This window comes from Meleagris gallopavo, chromosome 6 (genome assembly GCF_000146605.3).
Source record: "Meleagris gallopavo isolate NT-WF06-2002-E0010 breed Aviagen turkey brand Nicholas breeding stock chromosome 6, Turkey_5.1, whole genome shotgun sequence".
NCBI classification, from domain to species: domain Eukaryota; kingdom Metazoa; phylum Chordata; class Aves; order Galliformes; family Phasianidae; genus Meleagris; species Meleagris gallopavo.
The window spans coordinates 1878014-1896766 of NC_015016.2; the positions used below are offsets into that span (position 1 = coordinate 1878014).

General features: G+C 49.7%; 2 protein-coding genes across 5 annotated transcripts in view; both read right to left on the bottom strand.

Annotated features, from left to right (window-relative positions):
- GJC2 (gap junction protein gamma 2) overlaps positions 1-3112 on the bottom strand; it is a 31017-nt gene extending 27905 nt beyond the window's left edge. Inside the window, exons 1-2 of the mRNA XM_010712272.3 lie at positions 2744-3112; positions 314-390 (exon numbers count right to left, since the gene is read on the bottom strand). The gene's annotated coding sequence lies outside the window, so the exon portion shown is untranslated. The remainder of the gene's footprint in view (positions 1-313; positions 391-2743) is intronic.
- Positions 3113-4534: 1422 nt separating this feature from the next.
- Positions 4535-18207, bottom strand: GUK1 (guanylate kinase 1). Of its 4 annotated transcripts, none has more exons than XM_010712268.3 (9): positions 18101-18186; positions 13830-13890; positions 13171-13284; positions 11833-11874; positions 10371-10467; positions 6309-6447; positions 5519-5603; positions 5116-5201; positions 4535-4713 (listed from the first exon to the last, which is right to left on the bottom strand). In XM_010712268.3, the coding sequence occupies exons 2-9, from the start codon at positions 13876-13878 to the stop codon at positions 4678-4680; spliced, it is 648 nt and encodes a 215-aa protein (XP_010710570.1). In that variant the 5' UTR covers positions 13879-13890; positions 18101-18186; the 3' UTR covers positions 4535-4677. The 4 variants fall into 4 exon arrangements, with proteins under 4 accessions (XP_010710570.1, XP_010710571.1, XP_010710572.1 ...); XM_010712269.2 differs by lacking the exon at positions 18101-18186 and adding an exon at positions 13535-13653 and having other exon boundaries at positions 13830-15032; XM_010712270.2 differs by lacking the exon at positions 18101-18186 and adding an exon at positions 13509-13653 and having other exon boundaries at positions 13830-15032.
- Positions 18208-18753: the final 546 nt, after the last annotated feature.

Consider the following 18753-nt stretch of genomic DNA (forward strand, 5'->3'; position numbering starts at 1 on the left):
TGCTTTTTGCTCATTTTCATGCCTGGGCTCTGAGGAATTACGAGCACGGTGCCGTGCGTTGCCACCCCACGGGTTGGTGTCCCTCAATCCCCAGCAATGACACAGCATGCTCACTCAGTAAGATGACCCAAATTTATCACAGTGGGGCTGCCCTCAGCCCCACTTTCCTCCCAGCACAGCAAGGGGACAAAGAGTCTCCTCCAAGAGCATCACTGGACCTGTGTCTGGAGGAGCAGCACCTTGGATAGGATCCAAATGGGGTTGGTTATCCCAAATGAGGGTTAATCAGTGGTTGGGATTTTCTGGGACCTACCTGCTCGCTGTGGAGCTCCGGGTTGGTGCCTCAGGGTGAGGTGGCAGCAGCCTGCACGCAGCACTCCCCTCGCAGTCCTGCAGGAAGCACAGGTAGACATCAGCAGCACAGGTAGGGATCGCATTCCCCTCGGAGCTGCATTACCCTCTGTATGAGAGCCCCCAAACCATCCCAGTGCATCCAGGCAGCTCCCTCCTGCTGCAAAGTCAGGGCTGGTATGGCAGATTTAGAATATCATAAGAAAAAAAAAAAAAGACAAAAACTATTGGTCTTAGAACCACAGCATCATTTAGGTTGCAAAAAGCCTTCAAGGTCATCAAGCCCAATCATGAACCTGACCCACTGAGCCCCACCACCACCCCCCATCCCATATTGCCCCGTGCCAGCACTACGCCCAGCAGCAAAAGTTGAAGGCAAAGTGAACGGCAGAACAAACCCGACCACAATGGGCAAAGCAAGAAATCATGATGTTTTCCACTTCTTTTTTTTCTCCTTGCTTATTTTCTGCTACAGATGCCCAATTATTTCCCAGGATTGCTCAGCCCCCAGGGGCCCTTTTTGCAATCACACGGAAGCAAGCTTGAAAATCAGTGCTGCCTCCAAAAGCAGCAATGCCAAGAAAAGCCACGGCAAGGACAGCACTGCAGCCCATGGGCTCAAGGGTGGACGTGATGATGGAAAGAGCCACGGGCTGGTGGATGGGCTTTGGGTTAATTTGGGCTGCTCGATGCTATCCTGGAGCACAGCTCCAGCATTTCTTGGCTTCCCCTCGGTTGATTTGGGTTGGGACACCCAGAGCGGGCTCTGAGGCACTGCCTGCCCTCATGTGTCCCTGCCATAGCAGCATGTCACTGCTGAGCAGCACCTCGGTGTCCTGTCCAAAGAGTGGAAGAGATCCCTGCCATTGCACATCTTAAAGCCACCGCCCAGACACTGGCCTTTAAAACTGCATTGGTATCAGCAGAGCCCTTGGATGAGCAGGAAAGTGGGAAAAGCTATCAGTCCACGGCCAAAAAATAGTGCAGCAGCGCAGTTGCAGGGATGAACCTTTGTCCCAAAGCATCTTCCTGCAGGAGGGACATGGGATGAGGCACCAAGAATCTTCCCATGTGAGAAGGTTGGGAAGTGGGGTGTAAACATCCCTTATGGGCACAGGGGGGTGGTGGGGCCACTGTCCCTGGAGGTGTTTCAGAGCCATGGAGACGTGGCACTGAGGGGTGGGGTCAGACCAGATGACCTTAGAGATCTTTTTGAACCTTAATGATTCCATGATTCCGCTGCCTTATAAACACCCATAAAGACCCCCAGGGTGCTCAAGCTGCTCTTTTGGTAGGGACAGCTTCCAATGCAAGCAACAGCAGAGCCAGCAAAGAACTACTGAGAAAGAGCAATGCAGCTGGAGAACATCCCAGCCTTCCCCCGAGGGCAGCTGCTGCGTTCAGAGCATGGAAAATGACTTCTGCAGATCGATCACCGCTGTCTGATGCCTCAAAGGGCAGAGCAGACAGGGGTGGCTGTCCCCTCCTGTCCTCTCTGCCTGGGCTGACCCTCTGTGGCTTTGGTGGCACACCGGGAATGCCACAACAGGTGCCTCTGCTCGACCTGTTAGCAGGAGGTGACCTCAGGGTCCACACGCACTCCCCCCTCATTTGTGGATATCTGCCCAAAACCCTGCATGCAAATTAGGGTCACTGTACAAAGAGGTGGGATGGCTGCCATCAGCCTTGCAGGACCAGATGATCTCAGTGGCATTTTCCAACCTTAATGATGATTCTATGACTCCAAGCTGCCACTGCCCCCGGCCACAGGGCTGTCCCTGCCCTCAGCATCCCTCCAGCCACAGCTCTGTCTGCTGCCGGTGCTCCCCAGGTTGCCACTCTTAGCTGCTCTCCCCATCACCATCGCTTCCTCATCCCACAGCATCCCACACATCACAGCACAGGAGCAGTTCAGGAGGAAACACCTCAGCTCTTCCATCTGCTGGGATAGGACCCTCAGGGCACACCACACACCTCCAGAATGGGACACGAGCTGAGCACACGACACCCTCAGAACCTGCTTTTCTTTTGCCCCGAGTCCCACTGTACTTTAAAGGACAGAAGGTCCTTTCCAGAGCTCTGTGTACAGAGGTGCTCACCGTGCCTCGGCAGCGCCCGCTCCCTCCTTCATACACCACCATCCCAATGCCCACCCCATCGCTTCACATCAGCACAGGCATTGAGACACTCGCTGCTTCACTCCATCACACACAGAGGCAGCGATGGAAAGCAGGTCATCCAATCCAGGGCAGGTTACTGAGGACTTCTCTCCCCATTACCACCACGGAAGAGCACAGCAGGAGGAGAGACCCACGGCTGAAGCCGTCCTTATGACTTTTTCCCCCCAACAGAGCATCGCCTTTGTCATCTCCCATCACCGGGTGCTGCTTACCTCTCCTGCAGGCTCTGCTCGGGGCTGGCAGCCCAGCTCTGGGCACCGTGGGGCTGTCGGGCCGGCTGGGCACGCTGCTGGGCACGTCCATCTGGTGGCAGCTGGGCAGGTCCCACACGATGGATGGGGACCTCCGCACTGGGGAGAGCGCCGCGCACCTCCGCGTTATGCTGCTCCGCAGCGTGGGCCCCTGCCTTATTGCTGCTGTCATCTCTGCCATCTAGAGGGGAAATTTCCCCACTGCAAACATCTCACAAAGCGTTATCAGCGTCTGCTGTCACAACTGAGATGCTCAGCGCCACGATGGGGAGAGTAGGATGCTCTGCATTAGGTATGACCCCAAAATGTTCCCAAGAAGAGTTTTTGTGGTCACTCAAGCAAAACTTATAACCTTGCTGCACGAAACTCCTGACAACAGAAGCTTGCTCATCTGCGACAGATACACCCCAGGAGGGGCAAATGATCAATATAATTGGCAGTTGTTACATTTCTAAACATTAGTGAGGTACTACAAGGGCTGCCCAAGGTCTGGTTCATAGAATCACAGAACAGCCTGGTTTGAAAAGGACCACAGTGCTCATACAGTTCCAACCCCCTGCTATGTGCAGGTCACCAACCAGCAGACCAGGCTGCCCAGAGCCACATCCAGCCTGGCCTTGGATGCCTGCAGGGATGGGGCATCCACAGCCTCCTTGGGCAACCTGTTCCAGTGCCTCACCACCCTCTGGGGGAAGAACTTCCTCCTAAAAGGAAGTTCTGTACTGCAGAAGTAGCTCGAGGGCTGGTTCTGCCTTCTGCCATCCCCAACTCAGTCATGGAGGACTGAGTTCAGTACATTAGGAGACCTGGCATGAGGGACTGGAGCAGGGTAGCTAGGTAAACCAGGATGAGATATAAAGAGGATGAAACCTTAAAGAGTTAGAAGTGTAAGCCTGCCCTGCTAAGACATGGTGTGCAAACAGGCCTGGCACTACACATCAGCCTGTGTTCCCTTATGGAGATGGCTGGAAGCAACCACCTGCAGGACACTGAGGGACTCATCAACTCTCCAGTATCAAACCCCAAATGCCTGTGTGCTCCACAAGAGATTCCAGAACAGCCAGGCTGTGAGCAGCTGTGCTGCATCCCTGTTCCCGCCTCTCACCAACCATGTTGGGCTTTGAGCACCCAATAAATGTGCTTCAATTTCTCTAAATTTCTCCCATTTGCAGCTATAAGAGTAACCAAAAATCTACCTGCATCCATAGTCGAATGGTACAAATACGTCTGAATTACAACACTGCTGCCGAACTAACAGAGGGAAGGAAAAACTCACAGTACTTCTCTCCTAGGAAAAAAAAATATATATATATATCTGTGGATAGATCATATCTTGCAACTATTCCCATCCCCTCTCAGCTTATTAGACAAATCCATCTGTTCACAAGGACTGTGGTTAGAGCAGTCAGGCTGCGCTGACGTGCTGCTCTGTGAGAGCAACAGACCCAGAACAGCACAGAGCCTGAGGAGTGCAGGCAGAGATGATCAGAAATGCCCAGAGGAGTTGTAGCAGATCCACAGAAGAGAGCAGAGGGAGCAAAGGGAGGCCAATGCTTGTGACACTGACTGCCAGCAAAGATGAGTGCCCATCTGCCCACACTGCCCAGCAGCTGCAGCTCCTGCCCAGGCTGGCAGCTCTGCCCCCAGCAGCAGGTGCTGTGCTGTGTTATTGCTTCTCAATTATCTGCCTGAGGTACAAACCTGAGAGCACACACCAAGCAGCTGGCCAACAGAAACATGAGCACGAGCAGGTTTTGTTTTCCTTCCTTTTAATAGAAATAACCTAGAGTAACGTGGGAGGAGGATGGGCCTAAAGGGAATGTCTCTTGGAATGAAATGCTGTGATGTGGCTCAGGAATGATGTGATAAAGTTAAAACGTCCAGGCAGGCTCAGCTCAGGACTTCCTGGATTCTTGGGCCTTCTGGATTTCCTGCAAGAAGATCAGGAAAACAACTGAGCACCGTCACTTTTGGGAAGCAGTAGTTTCACAGATGTGGAGAGCAGAAGAAATCACCTCAGCAGAACAGCCCCACAGAAAAGCCCCAGCATCACAGCATCAAGGCTCCCATGTCAGTACTGGCCTTGGAACATAGCAAGGTGTGACTGAGAGGCTCCTCACAACAGCACACCCCTCCTGTGCTCTCCAGAGGTGTACCCCTGTTCTGCCACCAGTCCAGGACTGAACTGGATCCATTTCCCACTCCTGGGCCACAAATCCACCATCAATCAGCAGCTCAACCTGGATCTGCTATGGGTACACTTCTATGGCTGTGGTCTGACTGCTCAGCCAGGCCTACCCAGGGAGAAAGCAGCAAAGCCCCCCAGGACTCACCTTCAGGAGCTGCTCCTTCAGTTCTGAATAGGCTTTTTCTAGATCATCATTAATAATGACCAAGTCAAAGAGGCCAGGCTCTTTACCTAGTGAAGGAGACAAGGACAGAGGGCTTAGAGAAGAACATGCTCCTTTCCTGTGTCATCTCTCATGCCCGACCTGAGTTCCTGCAGCATTTTATTATCATCATTTCAGCCACTGCTTATGCGCTTCTCTGCTAAATGCCCTCAGGAATTGCAATGGGAAATGATGCAGCACGATGCTTAGATCAAACCCAGCTAATGCCCAAACCCCGCCAGCGTTCCTCCGAGAAGAGAAGTCAGATGTTTGTGCAGAAAACAGGTCCTCCATTCCCAGTGCACCCCTCTCCCTGGGCACTCTGCTCAAAGACTCCCAGACTTACTAAGTTCCAGATCTACACGGGCTGCAGTCAAACGCTTCTGTAGACTTTCTTCTGTCTCAGTCTGTCGGTCACGCAGCCTTTTTTCCTAAACCCAATGACAAATACATTAAAGAAATGCATATCCCAAATACTGCATGCAGGAAACACCCCCATCCCATCATCAAAGCAGAGATATCTGCTGCTGTCAGCAACAGTGGGAGTGACATAACACTCTGCAGAAGGCTGGGGGCCTCAATTCCAGCCCAAACCTTTGCCCAACCTGGGCTGTGGATGTCTGATCCACAGCTCCAGTTCCCAGTCTTTCCTTCTCCCCTCTATATTCATGCCCACATTCCTCCCTGAACCACGACAGGGATTCACTTCTCCCAGAGGCACAGAGTGATCACTGCTCTACAGGACCACACAAGAAGGAAGGGGTGTATATCAGTGCTGCAGAGGGACAGCCTCCTTAGGTCTAACTTCAATAACTGGAAGCAAGTCTCATCACAAGCTCTGCTTACCTCCCAGTGTAAGCACAGCTAACGTGTTTGGAGCTTATAACCCAGCACAAGCAACCACACTGACACGTGGGAACTGTGCAGGAGAGACACGAATAACAGGGCTGGGAAAGGTTTATCACAGGGACCCAGGCTCGGCAGAGCTAACAGCACGCTTGGCAACCTCTTCCCCACTCCCCCAGTCCCTAAGAACATATCTCCCTTCAACAACAAGGGGGGGAAACTCTCATGGCTTCAGAGCAAGACGCCGATTACCTCTAACCGCTTAACGGCAAAGGAAGGCGGCCGCTCACCAGGACGTCTATGGACGGAGGCTGCACAGAGATGTAGATGGGGTTCAGGTCTGTCTTCTTGATGTTCTTTACGCCTTGGATGTCAATGTCCAGGATGCAGATCTGGTTCTTGGCTTGAACAGCCTGCACTGCACGTTTACTAGGGACAGACCAAACAGGGGAGGGTCAGAGCCTCCAGCACAGCAGTGAGGTTTAGGGCTCCCCAGCAGTAGGTCTCATAGGGCTCCCATATGCCCAAACTGCTGCAGGAGGGAAGAACATCTGCTCTGCTCTTCCTATGCAGTTTCTCTTTCCTTGAGTGTCCTTTGGGGTCCTAGGGTAGTGCAGAGGGCAAAGCCCTGATGGAGGGCGTGGAAATGGACAACGTGGCTATTCCAAGAGGAGTGGACAGTGACAGGACAAGGGGAAATGGTTTTAAACTGAGACTGGGGGGGGGTTTAGGTTGGGTATTAGGAGGAAGTTTTTCAGCCAGAGGGTGGTGACACACTGGAACAGGTTGCCCAAGGAGGTTGTGGATGCCTCATCCCTGCAGGCATTCAAGGCCAGGCTGGATGTGGCTCTGGGCACATAGCAGGGGGTTGGAACTGTATAAGCATTGTGGTCCTTTGCAACCCAGGCCATTCTATGATCTGTGCTCGTGGCTCAAGCACGGCCCATTAAGCTTAGACAAATATAGGAGCAGTCTCACCAAAGAACAGAACAGAGAACTTTCCTTCCCTGATTTCGTACCCATGCACTCTCCTGAAGGATGCTTAATGGATGCTTTGGACTGCTCCACAAGATGCACAGTCAAGAAAATTCTGTAATGATTCTCTTATACACTTAAAGGTGACTGTACCTTCCTACAAAGCGGGCTGTATACAACTGCCTCCAGCTTTTTCCTGAATACTTACAGTTATCCTTTGAAAAGCAGCAACTCCATCCCTGTGCCAGTACACCAGAGGTGCCTGGATTAATTCCTGCCCCATCAGGGCACTCCTTGGGCAGGATTTGTACAGTGCAGCAGGCAGGATCTCCTCCAAGACAGGGCTCAGAGGCACAACAGCAATGCACAGCACTAGGAGCTCAGAGGTGGCCACTGCAGAGGTTTGAAGGGAGCTGAATAAGGAGAAGCAGCAGAGATAAAGAGAATATGTTGCCCTACAGCCAGCCCTAAACCTGCTCAATTCCTTGCCTGTAATCAGGGCATCTCTTTGGATCTCTCCTCGTGAACGTGCAGCTGCAAAATCCGCTCTGTGATGGAAAGAGCTTTCCACAGAGATGTGCTGAATACAGACCACCTCCAACAAGCACTCCTGACCCATCCTGTGCCCTAGGAATGAAGCAAAGCTCTGGCCAAGGAGGACTCCTTACTGCCAGCACTCCTTCCCCAGCTCTCTCTAGTGCTGCTCCCTGGTTAGCAGTGCCCTGGGCTGGAGAAGACAAAGCCTTCACCAGCACAAAGCACCCATGGGTGTCAGGCAGCAGATACTCAGGGCCACAGCACAGGTGTCTTCAGGGCATGAGCAGAGAAAATTGTGGTAACATAGATGGAGAGCCCTCAGCCCATGGATGCCACAACCTCAGTACAACTTTCTGCGACCACTAATAGAAAGGATGGAAGCAGCATGAGCAGAAGGTGCCTCTCAGAAGAATACAAAGAGCCAAAATGGGGAAAGTGGCAATGAAAAACCCCAGAGATGAGCAAGGGAGCAGCTCAGCACACCTATGAGGAGAGCTGCTCACACCAGACCGAAGGGAAGAGCAAGCTGACAGGCAGTCCATCTGCACAGCTGACCTGCTTGGTGGCAGACTGCTGTCTACAGAGATACTGCTGTCACAGGGGGCAGCTGGTGGCTCTCATGAAGCCATGAGGGTCCCACAGCACAGGTCACTTAAACACCAGCAGGAAGGGGAAAGCTGCAGTGATCCTGTGAGACCAGCACTGTGACCTGTATGAATACAAAGATTTGCTACCTTGCCCAAGGGAGCAGCAGCAAAAGCCCAGACCTGAGCAGCATCCACAGCAAATCCACAAGATCTCCCCAAAAGAGCTCTTTTTTTTGCTATAGGCTTCACCTGCTATCAACAGGTGTCCAGCAATTCCTGCTGCAAGCAATCCACTAAGAGCCAACAACAGCTTTCAGCACAGGGCAGAGAACCCCATGCTTACATCCTGACCACAGCTGTAATTTAAGGCAGCTTCCAAGAAGTCCTGATTTCTGTGGTCTTATCAAAAAAGATCTTTCAACTCTTTCAGGACTATGAAAGAAATTAATTTAGATATTAAATATCATTAGCTAGTAAGATTTAGGGAGCACAAAGGATGGCAAAAGCTTCAATTCCCCTGATAAGCATGAGGGACTCTCCACATAGCACATATCTCATCAGAAATATCCATAGGCACTTGTATGGAAATTGTAGACTTGGATAGTTTTGATATATATTTTGTCTGCCAAGGGGTATTTAATGCTTTGGGTTAATTTCTGATCTGGGTTAACTTCAGCCTCCCATCCTGCATGTTCTGTGTGCATATGCAGAAGAAATTGAAGGAACACACACCCCTCACTCTTCTCTGCTCCGCCCAGGGTCAGCCAAAGTGACATACTCTGGGCTCACACCAACACAACCTTGTTTTTCCAAGGGTGTTCAGGTATCCCATTTCCTCCTGGTAACTTTTGACTCATGTTAGCCTTTTCCACTCGTGTCTGTTTGAATTCCGTGGGAATCAGCTGCAGAAAGGAGCCCTCCCAGCACCCACCCTGATGGAAGGGCACTGCCACCTCTTCAATCCACAGCAGACATCTGAGAACTGCCACCTCCTCTGCACAAAGCAGCATGGATTACTCAGGGAGCACGCAAAGGAAGGAAGCCTGTCCTACACACCATAAACCGTGGGATTAAGGAGTCTGAACTTGGCTTCTCCTTGGCGCTGGGCATCTGAGGTAAACTGGAAGATGAGTTGTCAGGTTGGGATTCTCTTGCCAAATGAGCAATGCTGAAAGCACCGAGGCCAAAGCAGAGACCATCCTCCTCTAGCAGCTTCAGGGGGCCATGGCCACATCCCTGGAAGACTCCCAAGCTGTGGGAAAGCAGTAATGTCAGTGCATAGTGCATTCAAACAGCTCTCTCCCCTTGGAAGGAAGGTTGAGAGCTGGTGTTGTCTGGCCTGAAGAAGAGAAGGCTTAGGGGAGATCTCACTGTGGCCTTCCAACACTTCAAGGTGGTTACTAAAACCCAAACTGTGCTGCTAATGAATGAGCCACGTTAATGGAATGCAAAGTCAGCAACCATTCCTTCAGAGCTGCACATTCTGTTTCAGGGCCTCAGGTTGATGTATCCCATAAGGAAACAAGCTTCAGAAGCTCACTCTGCTGTCTCCAAAAAAATTCTCAAAGAAGCACATTGAGCCCTTAAGGAAATGCAGATCTTCCTGAAAAGCATTCCAGGTATCTGCCTTTCATTCAACCAACTAAATCTCTCAGACATACTTAACTTTCCTCCTTAGCAGGTCCTTTGTTGCAGTGCCACAATTTCCTAACAATAATTACATAAGATATTTGACTTCTAATTAACATTGCTGCTTAATGTTTTATTGATCTTCAGCTCTGATGCCCAGAGCAATGCTATTTTAAAATCCACTTAATTCTTTAACCACAGTCAAGGGTGGCACACAACATATTTATGTATAATCAGCTGCTTCAGTAAAGAAGTACTCATACTTGCTTCACAATCACAGAATGGCCTGGGTTGAAAAGGACCACAATGATCTTGTAGTTTCAACCCCTCTGCTATGTGCAGGGTCACTAGCCACCAGACCAGGCTGTCCAGAGCCACATCCAGCCTGGCCTTGAATGTCTCCAAGGATGGGGCATCCACAACCTCCCTGGGCAACCTGTTCCAGTGCATCACCACCCTCTGAGTGAGAATAACAGCCAGTAGGGATGCCATCCCTTCTGCCCCTGGATTTATCACATTCAGACCAATAGGTAATGTGGGATGTATGGACAGGAAGCCTCCCCAAGTTAGACATTTTCTCCTCCAGCACCACCTGGGCTCAGTGGTGACGGTCTGAATGCATACCTCGTCCCATACATATTTCCTGAGAACTCTGCGTGCTCAATGAATTCACCAGCATCGATTTCTTTCTTCATTTCCTCTCTGGTCACAAAGTGGTAATCTGAAAATGGGAAAAATACACAAATTAGCAGCTTGGAAGGTAAATTTGATGGCCAAAGTCATGCATGGATGCTCAGGACAAAGAAAATCTGCTTCAGACAACCTTGGCAGACAGTAGATATCAACACATACAGCAGTCCCTCTCTACACCAACTGACCACACACCTGCTCCAATGCTTCTGGAGCACTGTGTGGCCAGGCATGCTGCTGTGCACTCCTCTTCATGCTCGCTTCTCCCCCACTTCCCCTCCTTGTGCAGTGAGAAACTCCCCTGCAATCCTGGAACGTGTTACAGCAGGACTGCCAAGGCCAGTGATTTGAAAGCATTTATGATTAAAGACTAGAACTAAAGACAGAGAGAGACATAAAAGGGAAGATTAAATATAAAAGAACAGAAATGATTCTCTGTCTTTTATTGAAACATCTCCCTTTCACTTCAGAAAGGAGGCTTCCTTTGGAAATTAAGTGCAAAACTCATTTGTTTCTTTCTGAAATATGGCAACAAACCAGGAAAAGCATCTTGTCAGGTGCACACAAGCTATTAACTCAGATAAAGACTCATTAAGTAGGTGCATTTCCCAAAACACTGTGCCTTGGATGAGCTAACCAGAGATGCTTGACACTTTGGAAAGGAGCATATAAACAGGAGGGGGAACGGCTGTTTGAGGGTGGGTAGTGATAGGACAAGGGAGAATGGTTTTAAACTAAGACAGGGGAGGTTTAGGTTGGATATTAGGAGGAAGTTTTTCAGCCAGAGGGTGGTGAGGCACTGGAACAGGTTGCCCAAGGAGGCTGTGGATGCCCCATCCCTGCAGGCATTCAAGGCCAGGCTGGATGTGGCTCTGGTGGTTGGCAACTCTGCACATCGCAGGGGGTTGGAACTAGACAAGCATTGTGGTCCTTTGCAACCCTGGTCATTCTATGGTTCCATGAAATCAAGCCACTCAGTGCTTGCATACAGACTGCAGTGCTTAAACTGAGAGCCCCACACTGACACAGAGACCAAGATTTTCAAAGAAAGAGAGTCTAGAAAGACAGGAAGCATACGCTCTGCCTCAGTTAGCATTTCACTGCTTAATTCAATCATAGTTTTGTTCTCTCAAATCCATTCCTCTTCAGTTCTCCCCAGCGCACAACCTATGCTGCAGAATGGCAGTCACTACAGTCTCACAGCCACTGAGGTCAAAACCAAAAGGTATATACATTTAGATAGATCATTACTGACTACTCCCTCCTTCTGCCTACAGAAATGCACCCTATAAACATGAATGTAGGACCATCACTTACCTGCAGTTCCCATAAAAACTTAAATGTTCTCAGAGCAATAATGAGGCTGGTGAGACATGCCCAGTCACAGCACACTCACCTTTGCCATTTACTTCTCCAGGTCTCGGCTGCCTCGTTGTATCTGCAAGCAAAAAACAGCCTTGGAAACTGAAGGAACAAGGAAGCAGTAGTATAAAAGACAAAAGAGCACACACATAGAAATTAACTCAATCACACTGTAAGCTGATCAAAAACGATCAAAGCTTCTGGAATCAGCTAGTGTAAAGCACAGCCACTCCACAACTGGCCATTAATTGAAGAATTCTAGATAATCTGGAAGCAATTGTGATTGTTAGGTGCACAGCAGGCAGTCTGGGTCTTACACACTGGGTTTAGCTTCCCATTCTGCTACAGACCTCCTATGTAATCCTGGTATTCAGATCCCTGCCTCGGTGCAGAGGAATTAACAATGTCCTACTTTGCAAAGTTATCTTCATTGGAAAAGATTAAGCAGCACCTACAGACATACTTAAAATAGCCAGGTTTAAGGAACAAGGGCAAAGTGCTGCACGAAGCAGGTGAATAAGTCAGACTGTTTTTGAAACCTACTGGAAGTCATTCAAACTTGCATTATTTTAAGAAGATTCTCTGCAAACCAAAAGAAATCCGATGGTCAGCGTCAAAGGCAATTTTATTTAGGACTGGTAAGAGTTAACCCAGTGCAGTAAGGCAATGGAGTGAATGAGCTGCCTGTGCAGCCCAAACTCTGAGGATAATCTTTAAGGTGTCAGTAACGGAAAAGGAAACATCTGTCTCCCAACAAGCAAGCTGCCTAAGGAAAACTCCCTGCACTCTCCCGTGGCTTCAACAGCACATAGCAACACTGTGACCACAGTGCTGCATTAAGACCCTACAGTCCCTCTCAAAACACCAAGGAGAGCAGCACATCCCTCTGCAGAATTCAGTAGGAGAGGAAGGGGATTTAAAATAATTCTGCTCGTGTAAATGGATGGTTATATCATACAAATCCCTCAATCTGTGCTCATTTTGTCCTAAGCCAAAGCCCCTTTCCCACAGGCTCCCAAGGACAGAGAAGAAGCTGCATTCACCCACCTGTTGTGTGCAGAGGATGCAACATTTCAACACTGCAAGCCACATCTCCCATGACTAAGAGAGATGTTCTCTTGAGTATTTGCCAGCATTGCCTGCAGCCAGGTGTGAGTGGGTCATGTCAGCAAGCCAGGGCTATTTTCATGTTACAGGGAACCGTGTTAAGTCGAATAAAGATCCCCTGCACTCATTTAAAGAGACCAAAAGCCCACAGATAGATGCAGGCAAAGAACAGAAGCTTGCTATATGGGACACAAATAGAGGTAGAGAACTGGGCTCTGGGTTTGTAGCCTCAAACTCCTTCACTGCCCGTCCATCAGATACTCACGAGAGACGCTGAAGCCAAAGATGTTCTCATAATCCTTAAACAATTTCTTTATCAAAGTGCTCTTCCCTGCACCTGATGGGCCACTCAGAACCACTGGTCTCGGTCCCTGCATGGCTACACAGACAAACAAACACGTGGCTGGTTAGAAATATGTAGAAAACATGGGTACAGGCATCCAGTGGCATCTCAGGACCACGAGTGCCTGTCTTTTATTATTTGACACAAGTTTCTGGTGAAAAATGTTAAATTATGAGAAATCAGAAGATGAGAGCTGATGAAAAACACCGAGGAGCGCAGGAAACACCAGGGAAATCCAAAGAACAATTACATCAGCAAACCTGCCACAAATAGAGAAAGTTGTCACCTCTGCACGAGGACAAAGGGCACCAGCCTGGCTCTGAGGGGCTGCATTTGGAAAGCTGATGATGGGGCCACCAGCAATGCAGCAGGACAGCATCACTCTGCTTTGCTTCTGGTCCTGGTCTGCAAGCATAACACAAGGGAAATAAACCTCAAGACCCTGCAGCAGTGCCTGGGAACACAGGCACCAGCAGGGCACAGCTGCACTCTGCAGCACAAACTGCAGCTTGAGGTGTGGCAACAAGCAAGAAGGGTTTGGCTCCCAGCAAAGAAACAAGGCAGCCTTGGGTTACACCGACCTTTCTCTATTGTTTCTTCAGCCAGAAGGAAAAGAGTGGGTGTTTTCATGCACCTGCCCCTCTGGGGAGGGAGAATGGTTAATTACTAATATGTGAATTAGGAGGAAATTTCTGTAGTACAGTGCAGGTTTTTTTCAGGGGACTGTCATCCACCAGCAGCAACTGGGCAGCTTCTAAGGCAGAGGTGATGCTAAAAGCAGGACAAACCCAATGGGTCTACTTTTCCTACTTAAAATCCTCTCTCTTCCACAAGCAGTGAAGCCCCCAAAAGGCTTTAGTCTGGCCCAAGGAGCATTCAGCACACAGACAGCATAATGCCCTTCCATTTTAAATTAGACCATAGCAATGTCATCCTGACCTTACAAATCACATTTCAAAGAGCCTTAAGCCACACTCAACCTCTTACAAAAGCAGATGCTGCCAGGGATGGTGTGGCTGGCTTATGTGGCTCTGCTGCCTACCTGACCCGAGTCAGGTCCCTCCTTATCCTCAGATCCCTGTTGCACAGCTCTGTTATCTCTCACACACTTATCAAGCAGCAAATCAGCAGTCCTCCAAGTTACCTGCAATCCAAGCCTGAACAAAAGGTCAGATACCCAAAGACAACACAGATATCTAGTGCATACATGGCCATAACAACACCTAAGTTTGATCACCAGCTGTCAAGGAACTGTTTTGTTGCTGCAGGGTTAGTCCCACCATACATGCATTACCATGCTGCTGAATGAGGCTCCATCATCCCACAAAGAAAGTATAAATGATGAACAAATCTTTAGGAAGCCCTCTTGGGTACAGACCCGTGCTGTTCTTTCCTGAGCCTCTGGTAATTTCTGAATAGCCCAGGTTTTCCCTAACTGCTCAATACATAAAACAAACACCCCCCTGCACCACCCCACCAAACTCGATGCCTGGAGCAGGGAAGCAACGCTGCTCTTGCTGACTTTTCTGAAGCATCTGTCTCTCCTTGTTCCTCCCACCCATAAAACGGCAGGAGAACATCAGTGAACCCTGACCAACAGAAGAGAAACATCCCAGCCAGGATGCTGCTCCCCTCTCCGTCCCCTGGAATCTCCTACCCTCTATCAGGCAAACAGGAATGTAAAGCTGCTCAAATCATTTGTGATTATTTCATCCAAGCCCAGGGAAATTGGGAAGGAGCAACAAACAGGCACAGTACTCACTGAGTGCTGGCTTCCAGTGCACCCCTACCTTTTTGCTCCCTCACAGCCAAGCCCAGCTCCTCAGAGTGGTGACAGGCTCTCAATCTGAGCAGGCAGGCAGAGAGCTGAGCTATTTGTGAGCTGCCTAATTACCACGCTGCGATTTTAAGACAGCCAATGGAAATTGCTCGCTGATCTTTAATCTCCTCTTGTACTTTCTGCTCTGCTCCCTGCTCTCCTGGCAGGTAAAGTCACAGTCAATCACCATTAACAAGCTGATGGATGCCAGCACTTGCTGGCATGGCTGTGGAACCCACTGCCTTTGGGATTTCACCTTCTGCAGAAAATGTTCTTCTTTTGGACTGAAGTTGGCATGGCTGCTGCTTCCAGCCATTGCTTGAGCTCAGCTCAGTGATTTACACAACTGCCTATCATGACAATGAATTCCTTTCCTTGCCCAAACCTCCAACCAGCACTTTTTCCAGGCCCTCTGCAGTGCAACATAGCACAACACCCAAGCTCTCTGCCTGGAACTTTGGCTAAAATATTACAATATCAGAACAAAAAACTGCACTCAAGGTGTCTGACCAACACAGTGGCCTTCTATGATGGAGCAATGGCATCGGTGGACAAAGGAAGAGCAACTGATAATGTCTATCTGCACTTGTGCGAGGCCTCTGACGTGGTCCCATACCATGTTCTTAGCTCTAAATTGGAGAAAGATGGATTTGAAGGGCAGGCTGTTAGGCAGATGAAGAATTGGTTAGATGGTGACAATGAGAGGGCTGTTGTCAATGGCTCTACATCCAGGCAGAGGCAAAGGGCAGAGCAGTGCCGTGGCTCCACATCCCCAGAGAATGCCTAGCCTGGTCAACCTCAAACTATAACTCCAGCTTTTGTGTTTCTACAAGCCTCCTTTAAACCTAAGCCTCCAAAATCCTCAGTGGACAGGACTAAGTTTCCTTAAAGTCTTGAATTGGAGGCTCTTGATCTCAGAACACACCCCTCCATCAGATGCCAAATATTCTGCCCAACCAGGGTAAATGCCAAACCCCTCCAACACCCAGTTTTCCTTTTCTGGATATCTGGATGTTAAGAATCTTGCACCTGTGGTGTTATTGAACTGAAAGCCAGGGGTGCCAGCCACTTGCTGAGGTCCTGGTTTGCAATGAAGGCTGCTGGCACTTGGCTGTGAGGGAGGAAGGCTGCAGGTGAACCAGCCAAGGATGGCTGAGCGGGGAGCTGTGCCTGAGGACCTGGATTCCTGATCTGTGTGACACTCCTCCACATTCTGCAACCCCACCCTTTACTTTTTTTTTCCCCACTGAAATACTGAGAAGAGACAGGTGTTGCAATCACAGGTCTCACTTCTTTAAGAAGGCTGAAAGTAAACTTAAAGACTGACAGATGTTTACTCCTGCCTCCCTCCAAATGTACCCCATCTTCTTTGCAAGAGACCTCTGCAGCAAAACAAGACAATTTACAGGAAAACACCCCATCCATTTTCACTGCCAGTTGAAGAAGCTGAGTCCTCTGTGTGCAGCAAACAGTGAGCATCCAGCTGACAAACTGGAAATCCACATCACTGTGGAACAAAACCAGCTCAGCTCAGCACCGGTTTTATTTTTCCCCCCCTTTGCTCAGATTTTGGCACTGTCAGAGCAGTTGATTCCCAAACACAAAGGATCTCTCCTAAAGTGGTTTTGAACCCAGCCTAACCACCACGGGTACCCAAACCCACAGCAGTGTGGTTTTGCAGCTGCAGATGAAGGCCACAGAGATGCTGTTGAGCTGCAAAATGATACAGGGCGCAAAGAAGAAGCACACAAGAAGCCATCCCAAAGGCAGGGAGCAAATCTCCCTCTGGTCCTGCTTGCTACAGCCACACTGAATTTTACCTGGCAGGTGGCAAGCCGACCAGTAGGACAAAGACCAGACATCACAAAGAGTTAAACATAATCAATGCTGATTATCAGAACAGCTTTGAAAAGAAGGTAAAGCCCTGCTACAAAGGAGAAAAGCAGCTTAAAGGACAGTTTGTCAGGAGCCCCAGCTAAAGTCTCCTGGATTAGGAATAAAATCCCATTCCCTATTTTTAGCATGTTCTCCATGAACTCCCAACTCCTCCTTTCTAACTTTTAGGACTGATTCTTAACAGCTGCTGGACACACAATCATTAACAGGAGCCACAGGAACTATGCAGAACAGGGGGCTAAGAGGAGAGGCTGCCTGGATGCACTGTGGGTTGTTTGGTTGTTTTAATAAAAGGTATGACTAGCTTTTACCCTTCCTCCAAACTTTTTCTTTGCCCTATCAAGTGGTTCCACTTGCAATACATGAGAAGAGAAGGGCAGCTCTCTGCTTGCATAGAACCACACCTGAGCACCAGCCCAGCAATTGGGCTGTCTCACCAGCCATGTGAAACAAGTCGCAGAACCACAGAATCACCAAGGTTGGAAAAGACCTCCAAGATATCCAGTCCAACCGTCCACCTATTGCCAATAGTTCTCACTAAACCCTCAACACAGCATCTAAATATTCCTTGAACACTTCCAGGGTCAGTTCCACCACCTCCCAGGGCAGTCTACTCCAGCGCCTGACCACAGAATCACAGAATGGACAGGGATGGAAGGGACCTCAAGGGTCATGAAGCTCCAACCCCCCTGCCACATGCAGGGTCACCAACCTCCGCATTTAATACTAGACCAGGCTGCCCAGGGCCCCATCCAATCTGGCTTTGAACACTTCCAGGGACAGGGCATCCACAGCCTCTCTGGGCAGCTGTTCCAGCACCTCACCACTCTCATAGTACAGAACTTCCCCCTGACGTCCAACCTAAATCTTCCCTCCCTCAACTTCAAACCACTTTCCCTTGTCCTGCTGTTATCTACCCTAAGAGTTGACTCCCCTCCTGTTTGTAGGCTCCCTTTAGGTACTGAAAGGCTGCAACAAGGTCACCCTGCAGCCTTCTTTTCTGCAGGCTGAACAAGCCCAGCTCCCTCAGCCTGTCAATGAAGTAATGAGGATCCAACACAGATATGCTGCTAATCAAAAGCAGATTCACTGCACTATCTCCTGCCTTCATTAATTCTATACGGGGATTTCTCTGACCCACAGCTGGCAGTTCCTTCCTCCTTCACAGAGAAGCACTGACAGGAGCTGAGCAGCCCCATGCAGCTGGCAGGCACACCGAGCGACGTTTTACCTGCAAATGATCACCAAAAAGTGCTAATTTAGAATCATGGGTTGGAAAAAACCTTAAAGATCATCAAGCCCAACCACGACCTAACCATACTACCCTAACTCTAACAGCCCTCTGCTAAACCATGTCCCTGAGCACCACATGCAGGCTGTTTTTAAACACATCCAGGGATGGTGACTCAACCACCTCCCTGGGCAGAGAATGCCCTGACAGAGGTACCTGAAGAGAGCAGTAAGGTCTCCCCTCAGCCTCCTCTTCCCCAGACCAAACAGCCCCAGGTCCTTCAGTCTCTTCTCATAGACCATATTCTCCAAGCCCTTCCCCAGCCTTGTTGCCCTTCTTTGGACCTGCTCCAGCACCTCCATGTCCTTTCTGTACTGAGGTGCCCAAAACTGAACACAGAACCTCCTCCCCAAGCCTGCAGGGCTCCCTGGGGGACAGGCAGGGTATGACTGGGCTGAGTGCCTTCACCAACGCGAGGAGGCCCCACACCCCTCACACACAGCTCCCTCGGGATGCCGACCCCCTCCCCTCGCTCTCGTCGCCCTCTACCCGCCCGTTC

Excerpts from the sequence above, each read along its gene's own strand:
- GUK1 (XM_010712268.3), bottom strand. The coding sequence starts at position 13,878 with ATGAAAACACCCACTCTTTTCCTTCTGGCTGAAGAAACAATAGAGAAA. Across the intron at positions 10,468-11,832 it reads TGGAGAAGTAAATGGCAAAG|ATTACCACTTTGTGACCAGA; the intron begins GTGAGTGTGCTG and ends TCCCATTTTCAG. Across the intron at positions 5,202-5,518 it reads CCGTGTAGATCTGGAACTTA|GTAAAGAGCCTGGCCTCTTT; the intron begins GTAAGTCTGGGA and ends CTCCTTCACTAG.